At 41.9% G+C, this 20,604-nt stretch overlaps 1 protein-coding gene across 3 annotated transcripts in view; it reads left to right on the forward strand.

Moving 5' to 3' along the window:
* The first annotated feature begins 16,982 nt into the window (after nucleotides 1–16,982).
* Nucleotides 16,983–20,604, forward strand: part of LOC102841647 (ras-related protein Rab-18-like) — a 49,134-nt gene continuing 45,512 nt past the window's right edge. For 2 of the 3 annotated variants that reach the window (XM_006871678.1, XM_006871677.1), the window contains exon 1: nucleotides 17,037–17,104. In XM_006871678.1, coding sequence (XP_006871740.1) covers nucleotides 17,037–17,104 — 68 coding nt within the window. Of the gene's footprint in view, nucleotides 17,105–20,604 lie in introns of all 3 variants that reach the window. The other variant, XM_006871676.1, reaches the window with a different exon arrangement.

Genomic DNA, 20,604 nt, shown 5'->3' on the forward strand with positions numbered 1-20,604 from the left:
TATTTTATATATTGAGTGTGTTAGTAACTACACAAGTCTATACATGTATATACATGTACACCCAAACCAGCATCCTGTAACTTGGATCTCTGAATGATCACCTGGAACGCAGTCACATACCTTTGAACTACTAAGTGAGAGAGAAAGAATACTCTTTCTTATTTAAAGTACTTTTTTCTAGGGTCTCTTTGTTCTTCAAGGGATAGGTGCTTATCTGTTTTACTCTGCCACTCAATTACCTATATTAATAAAATGCTGAGAGTTGGAAGTGACTCGAGAGACAATTTACTGCAAGTTATTTTTTCTTTTAAGTGACTTGAAGACTAAGAAACATTATCTTGTGGCAATATATCAAGGAACCCTGGTAGCGCAGTGTGTTAAACTTCATGTTAAAGTTAACTGAAAGGTGGTCGTTTAAAGCTGTTTCTCCAGAAAAAGATGAGGCTATCTGCTCCTATAGAGATTTGTTGTTGTTGTTGTTGTTAAGTGCCATCAAGACAGTTCTGATCCATAGCAACCCAGTATGCGGTTTCTGAGGAGTGGCTGGTGAGCTTGAACCACCGATCTTGCTGTTCAAATCAACTGTAGTCCAGTGCATTAATTCACAGTGCCACATCAGGACTCCTACAGCCTTGTAAATCCTGTATGTAGGGTCAGATAAGTCAAACTCGACTCAACAGCAGAGAGTGGGTTGTTTGTTTGTAATACATCATTTTAAGACTCTGGTAGGAAAGCACTGTAAGATACCATGCGTATTTTACAGGGCCACACCAGGACTCCTTGCTATGCACTGAAAGTGCCTAAATAGCATTCTTTTGAATTCCTTATCAAGTAGTTTCGATACTGTTTCTAGTGTTACATTTTCTGACTCTGTATTTTGGTCATTCCTTTGAGGCATTCAGTCTTGTTTCTTTATGTAAGCTGAAATTGTCTGTTTCCTCTGAAAATTGATGATTGTATATTGATGTTGAACGGTTATCTTCTCATCTTTTATGATGTTAGGGCAGTTTTCTTCCAACAACTCTTAGGCAATAGTCTCTGCTTTCTGTTTTTTCTCTTTCTGTTTTGGACAGGTATTCACCACCTATCTCCTGCATGTGGTAGACACTGAAAGTGTGAATGTAGTTTTCTATTCACTGTTTGTGTAGTGTAGTTTTGGGTAGGTTCATATGTCTTTTGAAGCAGGGGTATTGTGCCTGGAAACCGACTCCAGGAAGAGCTGCCCAGAAAGCGGTGATACTGGCCACTGGGCTAACGAGAGTGGGGACTGGCCACATCCTTAGCTATTTTGAGGGCACAGGAACAAGGGAGAACTACATCCCCTTGCCACCAACCTCCAGCCTTGTCCTGTGCCTGCAGGCCAATGTATCAATAAAGGCTCAACCACACCAGCCAACAGCCTGCCTGTTTTTCCGCCTGTTTTTCTTCTCTCTCACTGCTCCTATCTCGCTTCCTCTTCCAGTCAGGACTCAATCTACCTCTCTGTCCTGTCCTCTCAAGTACAGGTTGCCACCTCTGTTTCACTCATTCTCCAAGTCTCTGTTGCAGAGGGCCGGCTCACTTGGCTTATTCCACCATCTTATCCTGGAAGAAATACCTTTAATATAATATTGAATGCATTAAATTAATAGATATGATACAAATTATATTTTGGAGTGTCTTCAGAATTTAATATTTAAACAAAATAGGAATGTGTACCTTCATTCCCATGATGAAACAAGAAAGGCATAGTGGAAATAGGATTTTGTTGTTTGGAGTCTTTTTTAGGGCAATCACCAGGGAGTGTCAAAAACCTAAATGTGGAGCGATATGCCAAAAATAAGTGTAACAGAATATATGTATTATGCATAGATAAAATTTGAATCGGGCATGCTTCAAGGAAGGGCTAGCAAAAAGGGGTTACATAGGTCATTTTCATGTTAATTTCTCAAAAGAGCATTAGAATACTACTTGCAGGGTTCCAGAGTGCAGTCAATTGTAGTACAAACAGGTCACTAAGAACATGCCAGACATTTTCCAGTTAGGCCCCGGGGTTCCTTGCCTTGTCAATAGCGGCACATAGATAACTTCTTCAAAAGAGCCCACTGCCTATGGCAAAACCTTCCATTTGATAAACTGCTTGTTGCTGTTAAGTGCCAGAACAGTCAGTTCCAACTCACAGCAACCCCATATAGGGTTTCCAAGGAGCAGCTGGTGAGCTGGAACTGCTGAGCTATGGTTCAAACCAACCTTACAGTCCAGTGTGTGAACCCACAGTGCCATACCATGAGGCCATTATTTGACTTAAGATGACTTTGGGGAAACAGTTCCTTAAAGGTTTGAGGTCACTTAGGGGCACCATGTAAAGAAAACAAAAATCCTCACCACTGGATCAATAAACAGCATTCTTATCAATGGAGAAGAGATTGAGGTTGTTAAGGACTTCATTCTTCTTGGATCAACTATCAACACTCATGGAAGCAGCAGTCAAGAGATCAGACGACGTATTGCATTGGGCAAATCTGCTGCACAGGAGCTTTTTAAAGTATTGAAGAGCAGAGATGTCAGCTTGAGGACTAAGGTGCGCCTCACCTAAGCCATGGTATTTTCAATAACCTCAAATGGATGCGAAAGCTGGACAGTAAATAAGGAAGATCATAGAAGAATTGATGCCTTTGAGTTGTGGTGTTGGAGGAGAATACTGAAAGTGCCATGGACTGCCAAAAGAACCAATAGGTCTGTTTTGTTTTGGAAGAAGTGAAACCAGATTGCTCCTTGGAGGCCAGGATGGCTAAGCTTCGTCTCTCATACTTTTGACACATTGTCCGGAGAGAACAGTCGCTGGAGAAGGATGTCATGCTGGGTAAGGTGGAGGGTCAGAGAAAAAGAGGAAGACCCCCAACGAGATGGATCAGCCAGGTGACATCATTGATGGCGTCAAGTGTGGCGGCGGTAGTGAGGTTGGCCCAGGATCGGACTTTGTTTCGTTCTGCTGTGCATGGGGTTGCTATGAGTCGGTTCCGACTCGATGGCACCTGACAACAACAAGGGGCAAATGAACTGGGACCCAGATATCTGGATTCTAGGAAAATTAAAACTCCTCAGGAGGAACCCAGAGATTATGTTCCATAAGAAGGAGGCCTTTTCACCTCAGAGTTTAAGGGCCTGAGGCAGGACATCCTGTTAAGAGAGCCCAATGAGAGTTGGGGCTGAGGGCAGAGCCTGATATGAGGAATACATGCTCCCCAATGACTATAACGTCTGACTCTTAGGGACAAAGTATCATGTGGAGGTTGTTTCTACCACACCAGTAGGACAACAATAACCTCACAGGATACAGCCTTCCTGTGGGCACCTAACTCATTCTGCATCAGGCCGTTTCATAGTCTTATCAGACCAGTTGCTTCTTGGGGAAGGCCTCTGGTGATAATCAGGGAAGTCCAAGGGTATATGCTGTCCCATTGGTTTACCTGTAACATGAATTTCTTGGTTGGAAGTAATACTGTGTTGTTTGTTATAATAGCTGAGAAGGGCAGAAAATGGGTCTGGGAGGCAAATGGATAAAACAACAGCACAATGACCCACACATTTTTCATGGGCCCTGAACACAACTACTTGTGTTAAGTTTGTTTTTGGACTGGTGTGGTGCTGTGGGTTAATACACTGGACTGCAAGGTCAGTTTGTACCACAGGGTCGGCAGTTCAAACACACCAGCCGCTCCTCAGAAACCCTATAGAGGGTCACTAACGGTTCAAGCTTACCAGCTGCTCCTCAGAAACCCTATACAGGGTTGGAATCGACTTGACAGCACTTCACAACAACAAGAGTAAGACATGACTCAATGGCATTTAACAACAACAACAGTCATTGAGTTGATTTTGACTCACAATGATTCATGTGACAGAGTAGAACTGCCCCATAAGGTTTTCTTGCTGTAATCTTTACAAAATCTTTACAGATTTTGGTGACTGGGTGGATAAAAACTACCAGCCTTTTGGTTGGCAGTAAAGTGCTTAACTGTTTGTACTACCAGGGCTCTTTGTGTCAAGCTACAAAGCCTACTTTACCCCGGATCCTAACCGCTGACTCTGATCCCTTTCATCCTGTGACTGAAACCTGCACCAAAGGGAATGTCACCTACCTCCTTTAAGGTCTTTAATTCTCATCCATCTCTCAAGTCCTCTGTTGTAGTTAAGTGCTGTTGAGTCAGTTCCGACTCATAGCAACCCTGTCTAGGGTTTCAGAGGAGTGGCTGGTGAGTTTGAATCACCAACCTGTGGTTCAGAGTGACTTTGTGGTCCCGTGCTTTATCCTACCAGGACTCCACAAGTCCTCAGTCTTGGCCAAAATAACCGAACAATACAATGAACTCTTCCTTGCTACAGACTAAAAACTCCCATACATATTCCTGAAGACAAAGAGATATTCAGGGAGGGGAGGGTGTTGTTTTGGAATCTCTGCTCAGCCAGAGGCAAATGGAGCAGAAGGTAAGGAATGCTGTATGACTCCTCTCACCAATAGCCCTTGAACTCCAGCCACAAAGTCCTGTTACCCTTGGACACAAGCAGTGAGTCATGACATTCTTGTCAGTGCTTGTTCAGACCATGTGAATTTTGCAAGCAGTATCCAGTCTTTACCACTGATACTGAAAGCAAAAGAGTGGAGGAAAGTGAGTGGCCTGAGTTGATCTTTTTCCACCCTGTTGTCCCTGTTACAACTTGTCTTTCTTGGGACTCCACTGTGAGCTTGTGTGTGTCACACCTGACAGCAATGTCTTCTCTCAATCCCTTCCTGCATTCTGTGCTTACTTATTGCTGCCATTGCTAGGTGACATAGAGTCGATTCCAACACAGCAACTCCTTGTGACAGTGTAGAACTGTCCTATAGGATTTTCTAGGCTGTACTCTTTATGAGAGAGATGAGGCTTTCTGCTCCCGTAAAGATGTACAGCCTCGGAAACCCTGTACAGGGTTGCTATGGGTCGGAACAGACTCGACAGCACTTTAACAACAACAACAACAACAACTCTTTATGGGAGCAGATCATAAAATCTTAGTCTTGGTTCTCTAGTGCTGCTACAACAAAAATATCACAAGTGGGTGATCTTAACAAACAAATTTGTTGTTGTTATGTGCCGTGGAGTTGGTTCCGACTCATAGTGACCCTGCACAGGGTTTCTGAGGCTGTAAATCTTTACAGGAGCAGAAAGCCTCATCTTTTTCCTGCGGAACAGCTGGTAGTTTCGAACTGCTGACCTTGAGGTTAGCAGCCCGATTTGTAACCACTATGCTACCAGAGCTCCTTAACAAACAAATTTAGGAGGGTAGAAGTCCAAATTCAGGGTCCCAGCTCTACAGGAAGGCTTTCTCTCTGTTGACTTTGGGGAAGATCCTTGTCCCACTTCATTATCTGTGGGTCCTGTGTTCCTGGGAGATCTCCATGTGTCTTGGCATCAGTCTTCCCCTGGGTTTAGGAAGTTCTCAGCAGAAAGACTCCACTCCCTGCTTTTCTTTTTTAAAGGTCCTTCTGATTTTTCTGTTGCTTCTCCTTTTATCTGTTATACAATTAAAGGTGTGACTCAAAGAAGGGTGTGACTTGATTAAGGGTGAGACTTGAGTCATGCCCTCTTGAAAGGCTGTGCTGTAAGATACAATGCACCCGTATCCTTCCTCATTAATGCACAGAGGTTAGCATTCACAGCACATGTCACAAAATGAGAATAATTACATCAGATCACAAAATGAAGGAGAGCCACACAATGCTAGCAACCAAGGCCTTGCTAAGTGGACACATATTCCTGGAGGACACAATCCAATCCAGGACACCAGGTTTTTTCTCCCGAGGAACTGCTGTGGGTTCAAACTTCCAATCTTATGTTTAGCAATTAAGAGTGCTGCACCATTACACCACCAGGGCTCCTTTGGGCTTGGTCATAGGTCATCCCCAATTTTAGGTATTAGCATTATTGCCTTCATTTTTCCTTTATAAGGTGATCATGTTGTTGGAATATGGTACAAAGCATAACTACTAGAAAGATGAATACACAAGAAAAAGGAGATTAAGGTGTTTCTGAAGCCTACCTAGCACTGTAAGATAAGCACTGGATTGTTAATCACAAGATCAGCAGTTCAAGTCCATCAACCCCTCCTTGGGAGAAAGATGAAGCTGTCTGCTCCCATAAAGATTTACAGTCTTGGAAACTCTATATAGGGTTGCTATGAGTTGGAATCAACTCATTGGCAGTGAGCACTTCCAGATATTCAAAGAAAAGATTTATAAAGATATTGATAATAAAAGGCTATGATAATGAAGATTAAAAAAATAGAGGTATTAGACTTACATCAGAACTGACTTATGATGGAATTGTTGCAACAAAACTCTCTCATCAGTCAGAGACTACCTATATACAGAACAGCTGGGCCAAATCATTGATTAGGTTGTTCATCATTTCCCTGATTCTTCTGTCTTGGTGTATTCCCTGGTAACATCTCTGAACTTTAGAACCACAGCTCTAAAAGAGTTTTGAACAAAATTGCCTCTGTGTCCCATTTTCATAAAATTCAACATGGCTAAACCTAAACTCATCATTTTTGACATGAGTTTTCTTTCTTGGTGGTGGTTCTGAAAATTGAAATTTTACAGAAGTGCTTGACAATTTTTTCTCCCTGTTGCTCACCAAGCATGGGGCAATTATTCATTACGTCTTTTGATCTTTTGCTGAACCAGTTACTATCAAGTCCATTCTGACTTATGGTGACTTCATAAGTGTCAAGAGGAGCTCCGTAGGGTTGTCAGTGACTGAATAATTAATTGCCAGGACTTCCTTCAGAGATGCCTCTGGGTGGACTCACATTTTTAACTTTTTGGTTAGCAGCCAAGAAAGTTAACCATTGCACTGCCCAGAGACTCGACTTTGGTATGTTGTTGTTAGGTGTCATCGAGTTGGGTCTGACTCATGACAACCCTACGTACAACAGAACGAAACACTGCCAGGTCCGCACCATCATCATAATTGTGGTTATGTGGTTATATATATACATATATATATGTTTGAGCATACTGTTGCAGTCCCTGTGTCGATCCATTTAACTGAGGACCTTCCTCGTTTTTGTTGACCCTCTACCAAATATGGTGTTTTTCTCTAGGGACTGGTCCCTCCTGACAACTTGCTCAAAGTACATCAGGCAAACTTCACTTCTGTGAACATTCTGGTTGTACTTCTACCAAGATCGATTTGTTCACTCTTCTGGCTATCTATGGTATATTTAATATTCTTCCATAATTCAAATGCATCAATTCTTCTTTGGTCTTCCTTATTCATAGGCCAGCTTTCATATATATAAGATGTTGTTAAGAGCTGTCGAATCGGTTCTGACTCATAGTGACCCTGTATAGCAGCTTGTGGGTTTGAATTACCTACCTTGCCCAACACTTATTCTACAGAGCCACACCAGGAGTCTTTCTCTCTCTCTATCTCTCTCTCTCTCTCTATATATATATACATATGTGAGTCTCTCTCTCTCTTTATATATATATATATATATATATATATATATACACACACACACATATGTATATATGTGTATATCTATGTGTTTGTATATATCTATGTATATATACCTATATCTATCTATCTATCTTTATCTATCTATCTATCTATACACACATAGCTGCTCACCAGCAGCTCCTCGGAAACCCTATACAGGGTCGCTATGGGTAGGAAGTGACTCAACGGCACTAAACAAGTAATATATATATATAATATATACACACACACGTACAGACACACATATATGTGTATATATATATGAAGGAGCTCTGGTAGTGTAGTGGTTACGAATCAGGCTGCGAACTGCAAGGTCAGCAGTTCGAAACTACCAGCTGTTCTGCGGGAGAAAGAAGAGGTGTTCTGCTCCTGTAAAGATTTATAGCCTCGGAAACCCTGTACAGGGTTGCTATGAGTCGGAACCGACTCCACAGCATGTAACAACAACAACAACATAACAATATATATATATATATATACATAGTGGAGTCCTAGTGTGGTGCTGTGGGTTAATGTGTTGGACTGCAAAGCGAAGTCACTTTGAATTGCAAGGTTTGCAGTTCAAGCTTACCAGCTGCTCCTTAGAAAGCCTAGGGTCACTGAGTCAGAACCGACACTGTGGCACTTAACCACAACTACATATATGTATATATATATATATATATACAGTGACTAAAAATACCATGGCTTGGGTCAGGTACACCTTAGTCCTCAACATGGCATCTCTTTTCTTGTTTTTTTTACAGGAGATTTGCCCAATGCACTATGTTGTTTGATTTTTTAACTGTTGCTTCCATGGGCATTGATTGTGAATTCCAGTAAACTAAATTCCTTGACAACTTCTATTTATTTTCTTGATTATGATAATGTTGCTCATTGGTCCAGTCATGAGGGTTTTTGTTTTCTTTATGTTGAGGTATAATTCATACTGAGGGCTGTGGTCTTTGATTTTTCTCAGTAAGTCCTTTAAGTCTTCTTTGCTTTTAGCAAGCAAGGTTGTGTTATCTGCTTATTACAAGTTGTTAATGAGTCTTCCTGAAATTCTGATGCTATGTTCTTCATATAGTCCAGTTTTCCAGATTATGTGCTCAGCATACAGACTGAATATCCACTGCCTTCAACTCAATTCTAACTCAGAATGACTGTAGGATTGCTCCTTAGGACTCCCAAGACTGTAAATCTTTATGGGGGCAGACAGCCTCATCTTTCACCCAAGAAAACAGTTAGTGGTTTGAACTGCCAAGTTGTAGTTAGCAGCCCAATGCTTAACCCACTATGTCACCAGGGCACCTTACAGATTAAGTATGTATGGTGAAAGGATTCAACCCTTACACCCACCTTGACTGATTTTAAACAGAGAAGTATCCCCTTGTTCTGGTCTTAAAACTGCCTCTTGGTTTATTTACAGGTTCCACATGAGCACAGTTAAGGATTCTGGAATTCCCATTCTTCTCAAAGTTAAGTCTCTGACAGACATCCCTTCATTTCCTGTCTACCACCTCATGCTGCATTCAAGTCTCCCAGTGATCTCCTATGAGATCTCCATGTCTTCACTCCCGAGCCCTTCGCTAGTGCTTCCTATATAGTGCCAGATTGCTCCATCGAAATGATTATGTTTTACATGCATCTGGGCTTGAAAACTTTTAATGCTTGAATGCCCTCAAAATAAAGCACAGACTCTTTAGATTAGCAATCAAACCTGTTCCCAAGTCCCCTCTCACTGTTTGTTTCTTACTAGTTATTTGCACAAATCCTCTCTTGCTGCTAAATTAGAAGCCATGTTGCATAGTTAAGTGCTCATCACCAACTGCTCCATGGGAAAAAGATGTAGCAGTGTGCTTCCATTAAGAATATAGCCTTGGAATTGACTCAATGGCAACTGGTTTGGGTATTGGCAGCTAAATGGATCCTCTGAAGCTATATATATTCCCACTGCAGGTTAATGCACTGGACTGCAAGGTTAGTTTGAACCACAAGGTCAGTGGTTCAAATTCACCAGCCACTCCTCCGAAACCCTATACAGGATTGCTATGAGTAGGAATTCACTGGATGGCACTTAACAACAGGAAACAAAGTACTTCAAGTGTGTTCGGTGGTAGGCTGCTAAATGCAAGGTTGATGGTTCAAAATCACCAGCCTCTTTTGGAGAAAAAGATGTGACTGTCTGCTCCCATGAAGATTTAGTTTTGGAAGCCCTGTGTTGTTGCTAAGTGCCATTGAGTCAGTTGTGACTCATAGCAACCCTGTATAATGTTTCCAAGGAGCAGCTGGTGGGTTTGAACCACCAACCTTGTGGTTAACCAGTTGAGTGTTGATCCTACAGCACAACACGAGGACTCCTGGAAACCCTATACAAGGTCCCTTTAAGATGGAATGGACTTGATGGCAGTGTGTTTGATTTTTTGGTTTTGGTATTCATTCTACCCGCAGAGCTACTTCCTTCACTTTCTACTTGTATGAATTGCACCCTTATTTTAAGTCCCACTTCCTTCATGAAGCCCTTCTCTAGGTTCCATAAGTCTCATTGACCTATTACTGTTATTGTTAAGTTGGTTCCGATCCATAGTGACGCTGTATAGAGTTTCCAAGGAGCGACTGGTGGCTTTGAACTGCCGAAGCTGGATTATATGAAGAATGTGGCATCAGGATTGCAGGGAGACTCTTTAACAACCTGCAATATGCAGATTATACCACCTTGCTTACTGAAAGTAAAGCAGAGTTAAAATACTTACTGATGGAGATCAAAGTCTACAGCCTTCAGTATGGATGGCACCTGAATGTAAAGAAAACAATCCTCACAACTGGACTGATAAATAACGTCATGATAAATGGAGAAAAAAATCGAAGTTGTGAAAGACTTGATTTTGCTTGAATCCACAATCAGCAGTCATGGTAAAATGGAGGGTCAGTGAAATAGAGGAAGCCCCCAATGAGATGGATTGGCATAGTGACAGTAACATTGGGCACAAACATAACAATTGTGGGATGGCACAGGACCGGGTAGTGTTTTGTTCTGTTGTGAATAGGGTCTCTATGAGTCGGAATGGATATGCTGGCACGTAACAATAAAGACGTACAGCTGCCAAACACTCTACGGGTCACTATGAGTCAGAACCAACTTGATGGCACTTAACAACAATCTTGTTCCAAATTCTTGTGGTTGACTTGGAGTTTTCTTATCAATAATTTTTTTTTTTTTTTTTACTAAGTACCCTATGCTAGGGAGTGTAGTGGCTCCATACTGGACTGTGAACCACAACGTCCGTGGATAGAGCCCACCAACCACTCTAAGGAAGAAAGATGAGGCTTTCTGCTCCAGGAAAGATTTAAAACCCAATAGGGGGTTGCTATGAATCTGAACCGACTCTACAACCCATAACTGCAACATGCCAGCTATACTAGGGTTGGAGACATACAGTGAGGCCAGAAATCAATTCTGCTTTTAAGAGGAACACATTCAGCTGCAGAAAGAGAAAATTAAATATACAATGATAATACCATGGGATACCCACTACAATAGATCTCTGGTGTGACTCTGTAGGATAAGCATGGGACTGCAAACCACAAGGGCAATAGTTCAAATCCACCAGCTGCTCCTCTGAAAACCTATACAGGGTTGCTATGAGTTGGAATTGACTCTACAGCACTTAACAACAGCATCCCACCATAACAGGAGCAGAGGATGTATCAGAATACATAAGAGGAACATATAACGTCAACCTGGAAGGCCAAAGAAGTCTTCCCAGAAAAAGCCAGCACATGAAGGGTAAGTAGTTATTGTCCAAGCAAATGTGTGTGTTTATGGGTTAAATTTGGTCCCTCCAAAGTATGTGCTGCCATCCTATACCTGTGGATGTAATCCTGAGAGGAAATGGTTTTGTTATGCTAATGATGTCTTAACAGAGGAGGATGCTTCCTAAACCTAATGCTGTTGTTAAGAGTCTTGAAGTTGGTTTTGATTCATAGTGATTCATGGGGTTTCGAGGAGCAGCTGGTGGGTGTGAACTGCTGACCTTGAGTTTCAAACTGACCTTACCTTTTGATCCACTGCTTATCCATAGTGCCACACCAGGGTTCTTCTGAATTATAAGGAGTAAGTAACATATTGTTGTTAACTGCCGTTGAGTTGGTTCCAACTCATACCCACCCTGTATAGGGTTTTCCAGAAGCGGCTGGTGAGCTAGACACAGTGATAATAAACACAGAGGAGAGGAAGGCACATGCTGTTTGAAGATTATCAAGGATCCAAGAAGTGTCCAGGCACAGAAGCTGAGAGAAATAGAGCCAACAAAGGGAGCCTTCCCCTACAGCTGTTGATGTTAAGTGCCATTGAGTCGGTTCAGACTCATAGTGACCCTGTATAGTGTTTCCGAGGAGTGCCTGGTGAGATTAAACTGCTGATCTTGTGGCTCAAACTGACCTTGCAGTTCAGTGCTTATCCTGCAGTGTTACACCAGGACTCCTCTCCTAGAACTACTACCCTGAATTTGGAGTTCTCCGAGTCAGAATTGGATTGATGGCAGTGGGAACCTCATGAACTGTGGGAAAATACGTATTTATTCTTTAAAGTCATCTACTTGAGGATTTCTGTTACAGCAACACTAGTAGACTAATACAAGAGCACTGTAGCTCTAGAGGATAAGCACTAGACTGTGAACCACAAAGTTGGTGGTTTGAGCCCACCAGGTAATGCTTGGGAAAAAAGTGAGGCTTTCTGCTCCTACAAAGATTTACAGCCTCAGGATTGCTATGAGTAGGAACCAATTCAATGGCACTTAAATTAACAACAACAGGAGACTAAGACTGTGTGTATGTATGGGGTGGAGGGGTGGGAAGAGAGAGGGCTCCAGACAGAAGGAACAGGATGTGTAAGGTCTTGAAGATAAACAAAACATGGTTCAGTGAGAATGTGAAAGTCATTCAGAGTGGTTGGAGAACAGAGTTCAAAGCATGGGAAAGCAAGAGGTGACGTTGGATGCATCATCAGGGCATATAAAGATGTGGAATAGGAAAATGATTTTATGGGTTTTCTTATGCACAAAACCAAATATTGACCATAAAAAGTCTGACTCAAACTGCAAAAACCTGTCAGAAACTGATCTATAACAGTGAGATTTTGTGTTACCCTTCTAGGAATTCTGGTGTGGCACTGTTGGATAATGATTTGTTGTCAAACAAAACAATTACTTCCTAATTTAAATCTCAAAAAGTATCCAGGGTGAAGATGGATATTGTTGTTAAGTACCATGGAGTTGGTTCCGACTCATAGTGACCCTGCACAGGGTTTCCGAGGCTGCAAATCTTTACGGGAGCAGAACGCCTCATCTTTCTCCCACGGAACAGCTGGTAGTTTCAAACTGCCGACCTTGAGGTTAGCAGCCCGATTAGTAACCACTATGCTAGAGGAACAAATTATTAGCAGTCAGGCCATAAATCTGTCACTCACTTCTCTGTCACTTTGTTGTCCTGTGGTGGCTTGCATGTTGCTGTGATGCTGTTAGCTATGCCACCAGTATTTTAAATACTAGCAAGGTGACTTGGTAGACAAATTTTAGCTGAGCTTATGGAGCTCTGTTAGCGTAGTGCTTATGAGTCAGGCTGCCAACCTCAAGGTCAGCAGTTGGAAACTACCAGCGGTTCCACGGGAGAAAGATGAGGCTTTCTGCTCCCGTAAAGATTTGCAGCCTCAGAAACCCTGTGCAGGGTCACTATGAGTTGGGACCAACTCCACGGTACTCAACAACAACAGACAGACAGACTTGAAAGAAGAGGCAGACTACTTCAGAATGTTTAGCCATTGAAAACCTTATGAATAGCAGTGAAACACTGTCAGATAGCAACAGTGATTGAAATGCAAAGGTTGGAAATAAAGAGAAAGGATCAGTAGTTGGAAAATGAGGCCTTGATGCTAGAAGTTATGCTGAAGATCGCGCAATAGAATTCTGCAAAACCAATGACTTCTTCATTGCAAAAAAAAAATTTTTTTTTTAAATTTTAAACAACATTAAAAATGACTATACACATGAAATTCATCAGATGGAGTACACAGAAATCAAACTGACGACATCTGTGGAAAGAAATGTCTGAAAAGCTCCATATCATCACCCAAATCAAGGCCAGTGGCACACTGTGGGATCACAATTGCTCATATGCAAGTTCAGGCTGAAGCAGAATAATATTAAAACAAGTCCACAAGAGCCAAACTATGATTCTGAACATATCCCACCTGAATTTAAAGATCATCTCAAGAACAAATTTGAAGCATTAGACACCAATAACTGAAAAAAAGAAAAGTTGTGGGATAATATCAAGAACATCATACAGGAAGAAAACAAAAGGTCATTAAGAAGACAATGAAGAAAGAAAAGATCAAAATGGATGTCAGAAGAGACCCTGAGACATGCTCTTCAGTGTAGAGGTGCAAAAGCAAATGGAAGCAATGAGGAGGTAAAAGAGCTGAACAGAAAATTTCAAAGGGCAGCTTAAGAAAACAGAGTCAAATATTATAATGAAATGTGCAAAGGCCCGGAGTTAGAAACCAAAAAGGAAGAACATGTACAGCATTTCTCAAGCTGAAAGAACTAAGGAAAAAATTCAGGAGCCAGTTTTAGGGAAGGAAGAAGTCCAAGGTGCACTGAAGGGATTGGCAAAGAATAAAACTCCGGGATTTAATGGAATACAAATTGAATTCTTTCAACAAACTGATGCAGCACTGGAGGTGCTCACTCATCTATGCCAAGAAATTTGGAAGACAGCTACGTGGCCAACTGATTCTAAGAGATCCAAATTTGTGCCCATTCCAAAGAAAGCTGACCCAGCGGAATGTGGAAATCATTGGACAATATCATTAATATTGCATGCAAGTAAAATTTTGCTAAAGATAATTTAAAAATGCTTGCAATAGTACATTGACAGGGAACTGCCAGAGGGTCAAGCTGGATTGAGATAAGGAGTGGAATGAGGGATATCATTGCTAATATTAGATGGATCTTGGCTGAAAGCAGAGAATATCAGAAAGATGTTTACCTGTGCTTACTGACTATGCAAATGCTTTTAATTGTTGTATCACAACAAGCTATGGACAACATTGCGAAGAACGAGTATTCAGGAACACTTAATTGTGCTCATGAGGAACCTGTACATAGACCAAGAGACAGTTGTTTGAACAGAACAAGGAAACACTGAATGGTTTAAAATCAGGAAAGGTGTACGCTAGGGTTGTATTCTTTCACCATACTTATTCAATCTGTATGTTGAGCAATTAATCTGAGAAGATGGATTAGATGAATATGAATGTGGTATCATGATTGGAGAAACACTCATTAACAGCCTGCGATATGCAGATGATACAACCTTGCTTGCTGAAAGCCATAACAATTTATAAAGTACTTCCTTATGAAGACCACAACCTTTAGTATGGATTGCACCTGAATATAAAGAAAGCAAAAATCCTCACAACTGTAACAATAAATAATATCATGATAAATGGAGAAAAGATTGAAGTTGCCAAAGACCTTACTTTGCTTGGATCCAGTATCAACACCCATGGGAACAGCAGTCAGGAAATTAAATGATGTATTGCATTCAGCAAATCTGTTTCACAAGATGGCACTTAACAACAATGACACTCTTTTTGGGAGCAAATTGACAAGAATAGTTTGTTTTTTCCCCTGTAGAGCAGCTGGTGTTTTCAAATGGCTGTTTGGTTAGCAGCAGAGTGCTTAGCCATCAGGGATCATTAAAACATAGTTACGAATTGGGCTGCGAACCGCAAGGTCAGCAGTTCGAAACTACCAGCTGTTCCGCGGGAGAAAGATGAGGCTTTCTGCTCCCGTAAAGATTTACAGCCTCGGAAACCCTGTATAAGGTCGCTATGAGTCGGAACTGACTCCACGGCACATAACAACAACAATATGATATTGCTGTAAAGTGCCATCGAGTCGGTTCCAACCCATAGCGACCCTGTCCGAGGAGCAGCTGGCATTCACCCACAGCGCCACACCAGGGTTCTGACTCATAGCAACCCCATATAGGGTTTCCTAGAAATGGCTGGTGGATTTAAACTGTCAGCCTTTTTGTAAGTAGTCTAGTGCTTATCCTACAGTGCCACTCCAACATTGTTGTTAAGTACCATTAAGTCAGTTCCGACCCATTCATATGGGGAGTGGCTGGTGAGCTTGAGCTGCTGACATTGCAGTTCAAACCGACTTTGCTGTCCAATACATGAAACCACACTGCCACACCAGAGAACTGTTTATTGAATGCCCGCTATGCATCAGGCACTTTGCTAGGGTGCTAGGTCTTATGTTGTTGTTGTTGTTGTGTGCCATGGAGTAGGTTCCGACTCATAGCGACCCTGTACAGGGTTTACGAGGCTGTAAATCTTTAAGGGGGCAGAAAGCCTCATCTTTCTCCTGCGGAACAGCTGTTAGTTTCGAACTGCTGACCTTGAGGTTCGCAGCCTGATTCGTAAGCACTACGCTACCAGAGCTCCTTAGAGGCAAGGTACATACAGACAATTTGTTCAGTCTTGGTGTGGCAATTTTTAGGAGCCGAAATAGTTGTTTTGAAGGAGAAATGGTTGTTTGCACTACCACTGGTTTGTATGCACCTGATATGGTGCTAACATTAGTATCTTCTGGAGGCAAGATGGCAGACAGGCCTGGCAACCTAATTCCCAAAGATCACAGCCACTGAAAACCCTATGGAGCACAGTACAACTCTGACACACATAGGGTCAACATGAATTGGAATAGAATGCGACTGGCGATGATCTAAGTGAACGCCCTTTTAAGATGAATGGACAGGTGAAAGGTATTTGTTATCTAAGAGAGGAAAGTAAACCAGGATGCTAAAAATACCTGATCATGCCTTTCTGCTTTGTGCTTCCGTCAACATTTACGGGAGCCTTGGAATCTCTATGGTGGGTCACATTATAAGTAAGAATTGACTGGTTGGCAGAGTTAATTTACAATATGTCTTGACAAATTAATTCATTTAATCTTCATAATAATTCTAAGTACTAGGTAGTATTCTAAGAAGGCTAGGTAATACGAGACGAGGTAGGACCTAAATTTAAACAGTCTGGCTTAAAGCACAATGCTTTCTCCACCACGGTGCAGCTGTTAAGAACAGCTGAAGAAATAAACGAACTTTATACTCCCCTTGACTCAATCCTCTCCCAGTTACTCAGCGGAAGGAGGGTCAGGTTGGAGTTGGGGAGGAGGAAGAAAGGCGCCTGTAAACAAGTTAATCATCACTCATAAGCGGTCCCCATCTGCGCTTGCGCGACAGGAACGTGCAGGCGAGCAAGACTGGGACTCTCGGTTTGCGCAGACGCAGAGCTATCTGAAGGCGGAACTGGGCGTCCGGAGCTTGGGCAACCTAAACACGGTGTGAAAGGAAGGTGGCAGCCACCGTACAGTACGCATGCGCGGGCAGTTCTCTGAGGGTGAAGGGTTGAGAGGCGGAGCCGGGCGGCCAGCTGGGTCGAAAGGGAGCTGGGTTAGGATGGACGAGGACGTGCTGACTACGCTTAAGATCCTCATCATCGGCGAGAGTGGGGTGGGCAAGTCCAGGTGAGACAGGTCTGGGGGACTATGGCCCGTCTGGAGGCCGCGACTAGGGCGGTGGGGTTTCTCTGCCTCTTTGGCTCGAGTCTCCTGGGCTGCGGCGGGAACGGTAAACGGCGGAGGACGGGTTGCAGATTTGGCCGGACGGCTTCTGTCGGACCTCCTCGGCCTTTTCGCCGCGCCGTCTTGCGGCCGCTGCTGCCCGCGTCCCACCGCCTCTGCCAGGTTCACGGCCTGCTACGCCAGGCCCGAGTTCTCTCGATCGCTTCTCCAACGTCGCACTAAGAAAAAAATTCTCAGGGCCGCCGCCACTCGGCCGACGGGTTTGCCGCCTCGGAGCGCAGGGCGTGGCAGGCGAGCCTGGGCCCAAGTCCCGCCGAGGGGGAGGCCGCGTGTCGGGGTTCAGCATGCCTGACACCCCGCGAGTAGGCAGTTGTCACTTGGTCACGTTAGGATTTTTGCTGGGCTTTCTCTAATGCGTAATGTTATACACGGGAAGTTTCGTGACGCTTGTGTCACGTTCCTGACCTATTTGGCTCACTCCATTGTCGCTTTTTTGATCTTATTTTATGACAGCTGTGAAAGAACCCGTTGGACCCTTCATGGCATTAAAATCCCACTTTAGTATAAGATATGAATGTGTAAGTTGTGGGCCTTCTTTAAAAATGAAGTGGAATTGCTGCATGTAGAAATCAAAGACCATTTACTATTGTGGGTTTTTTTTTTGAACCCCGGGGGAAACTAGTATTGACAACAGAGCTGCGTATAAGTAAGACGTGAATCTGTGGGTGTTGTAAGAGTTAGGGTTTTTTCAAGACTTAGAGCAGCGTTCTCCAGGTGAAGTCATCTTTGGCCACCTGATTATGAGTCGACATAGTCTAAACATGCTTGATCTTTATATTAAAATTCCAGAAGCTTTAGGCAGTTTAATATTTTAGATGGACTTCTTGTTACGTGTGTATTTCACATCATTTTAAAAATCACTCCGAAAAGTATTCTTTTCAAAAATACTTAAAAGATTTGGAAGCTTATCCTGTAACATATCCTGAAACATTGTTTTTAAAGTATGACAACACATTTTTATACATTTTCCCAGTTAGCATACTTTATGTACTAAAGCATTTGTATATCCCAAAGAGTAGATTCATGAAACGCCATAAACTAGCAAAATAGTCCAGTTTGTGTGTGTGATACTTAAAGGACAGATAAAATCATTTTCTTGATCATATGAGTAGGAACTCATATTTGAGGATTAAAAGTTAATATATTTGACATATATTATATGTCAAATCCATATATGACAGGAATCCATAGTCTTGTGATCTTTCTTTTTTATTGAAGTGTTGTACTTATTCAGGTTATGAGATTGCTGTTTTTAAAGTCGAGAATCAAATGTCATTTCATTATTATGGTTCCATCCAGTACATGTTGGCTGGCACGTATTCTAAATGTATTGAATGAGTGATTAGTTAAACTGTGTTAAAATTTTCTGGACCGTTAATATAAGGTTCTGACTTTAGAGTTAAGTGCTGTCAAGTTGTTTCCAACTTAATTATTTTATGTAGGGTTTCTGAGGAGTGGCTTGTGGGTTTGAACCTCTGACCTAGCAGTTAGCAGGCCAGCCCTTATCCTGTAGCGCCATACCAGAAGTTTAGAGTAAGTTATGTTAATTAGATTTATTGGTCTCCCTTGTTTGATCATCCAGAACAAATTTTCCTTGGACTTAATCTGCTCTATACTTTTTCTCAGTACTTAGTGGTGGATTATATGCTTACTGCTCAGTGTAAAATTTTAACAACTTTAAGCTACCTCATTGAAGAAAGGAGAGCATGTTACTTCTTCTTTCTAGTTTGTTGTTGTTTGTTGTTAGGTGCCATCAAGTTGGCACCGACTCATAGTGACCTTATGTACAGCAGAACAAAACACTGCCTGATCCTGGGCCAACTGTACGTTATTAGTTTGTGTGATGTGCTATGGTTTGAACACTTTTTTTTTCCTGGATGAGAATAAATGACTTTTAACTAAAATAGAAGCCTATGCTTTTAAAGATGAGTTAGTACAACAACATTTGCAATATATATGATCTTAGAGGGTTCTTTGAGTATCAGGAGCTAGTGAAAGTGAGATATCACTTGTATTGTGAAATTATTGCACAACAAGGGACATTTTAACCATTGAGAAGTAGTAGGCTAGTTTTTCCAGTTTATTTCAGACATTTAGAGTGAGATCGGAGTTATAATACTGGTGCCATCACATTGAAACACTCTGGACCATACATTTCTTCATTTGAAAAATTGAGAGAGTTTTAAATAGAAACCTCTCAAATACCATATACTGTTAAATGCAGTAATGTTGGTTCTGTGGCCAAGTCTGATGAAATAACAATTTAGCAGAGTATCAGGAAGTAGTCAATTTCATTTATAAGTTGAAAGATGAAGATAAGTTATATTCACAGTGTATTTATTTATCAATTCAGTCTTCTGTAAGTGGTATGGTTTGGACAGAGAACTACCTCATAGGACTTCCAAAGCTGTAAATATTTTTTTTTTAAAAGCTTTTTTGTATGTGAGTTAGGTGAAGACTTGCAGAGCAGATTATCAATTTGACATTTGACAGTTCATAGACATTTCGTTTCATCTCATTGATTACAATAAGTGATTTTTGTTCCATTCCTCCTTTCTTAACTCTTTTGAACTTCAGGTAAATGATACCCCTTTGATCTTGAGTGGTTGACCATTCTGTGATGTGCATATCTCAATAGTGTTATTGTTCCCTTTATAGATCTCTTTATTGTTTGGCTGAAAATTGCCGTAGGGAGTGTATGTGAGTTCAGTTCTAGACTTAAAGAGTGACGAGGGCTGTAGTCTCCTGAGTTCCATCAGTCGGTCTGACCGGTAAGCCTGGTCTTTTATTTTGTTGTTGAGTACTGTATCCAGGACCTTCTATTTTGATCCTTTCAGAGCAGGTGGTTTGGGTGTGCTCGGTGGGCACCATCTAGTTCTTCTGGTCTCAGGGTCATGGAGACTGATGTTTATGTAGTCCATTATTACTTCATTGGACTGATTGTTTCCCTTTGCTTGAATTTTCGCCACTGTTTTTTCCTGTGGATAGGCAGAGACCAATAGTTGCATCTTAGATGGCTGCTCATATGCTATTAAGATCCCAGTAGCTACTCGCCAAAGGAGGATGTAGAGTGTTGTCTTTGTGGATTATGTTGTGCAAGGCTGTGAGTCCTAATGGAAGCAAACTGCCACATCCCCCCGCGCCGTAGATTCAGACCATTGGCTTTTTGGTTAGCAGCCGGTCACTTTTAATCACTACACTACCAGGCTTCTTTCCTTTTTCATAAATGTTGTTTTTAAGTACTGACGAATTGGTTTCAACTCATAATGATCCTGTATAGGGTTTCCAAGGCTGTAAGTCTTTGAGGGGGGCAGAAGGCTTCATCTTTCTCTAGTGAAGTGGCTGTGGGCTTGAATCGCTGAGCTTGTAGTTTGTAGCCCAGT

The sequence above is a fragment of the Chrysochloris asiatica genome, unplaced genomic scaffold (genome assembly GCF_000296735.1).
Source record: "Chrysochloris asiatica unplaced genomic scaffold, ChrAsi1.0 scaffold00172, whole genome shotgun sequence".
NCBI lineage: Eukaryota > Metazoa > Chordata > Mammalia > Afrosoricida > Chrysochloridae > Chrysochloris > Chrysochloris asiatica.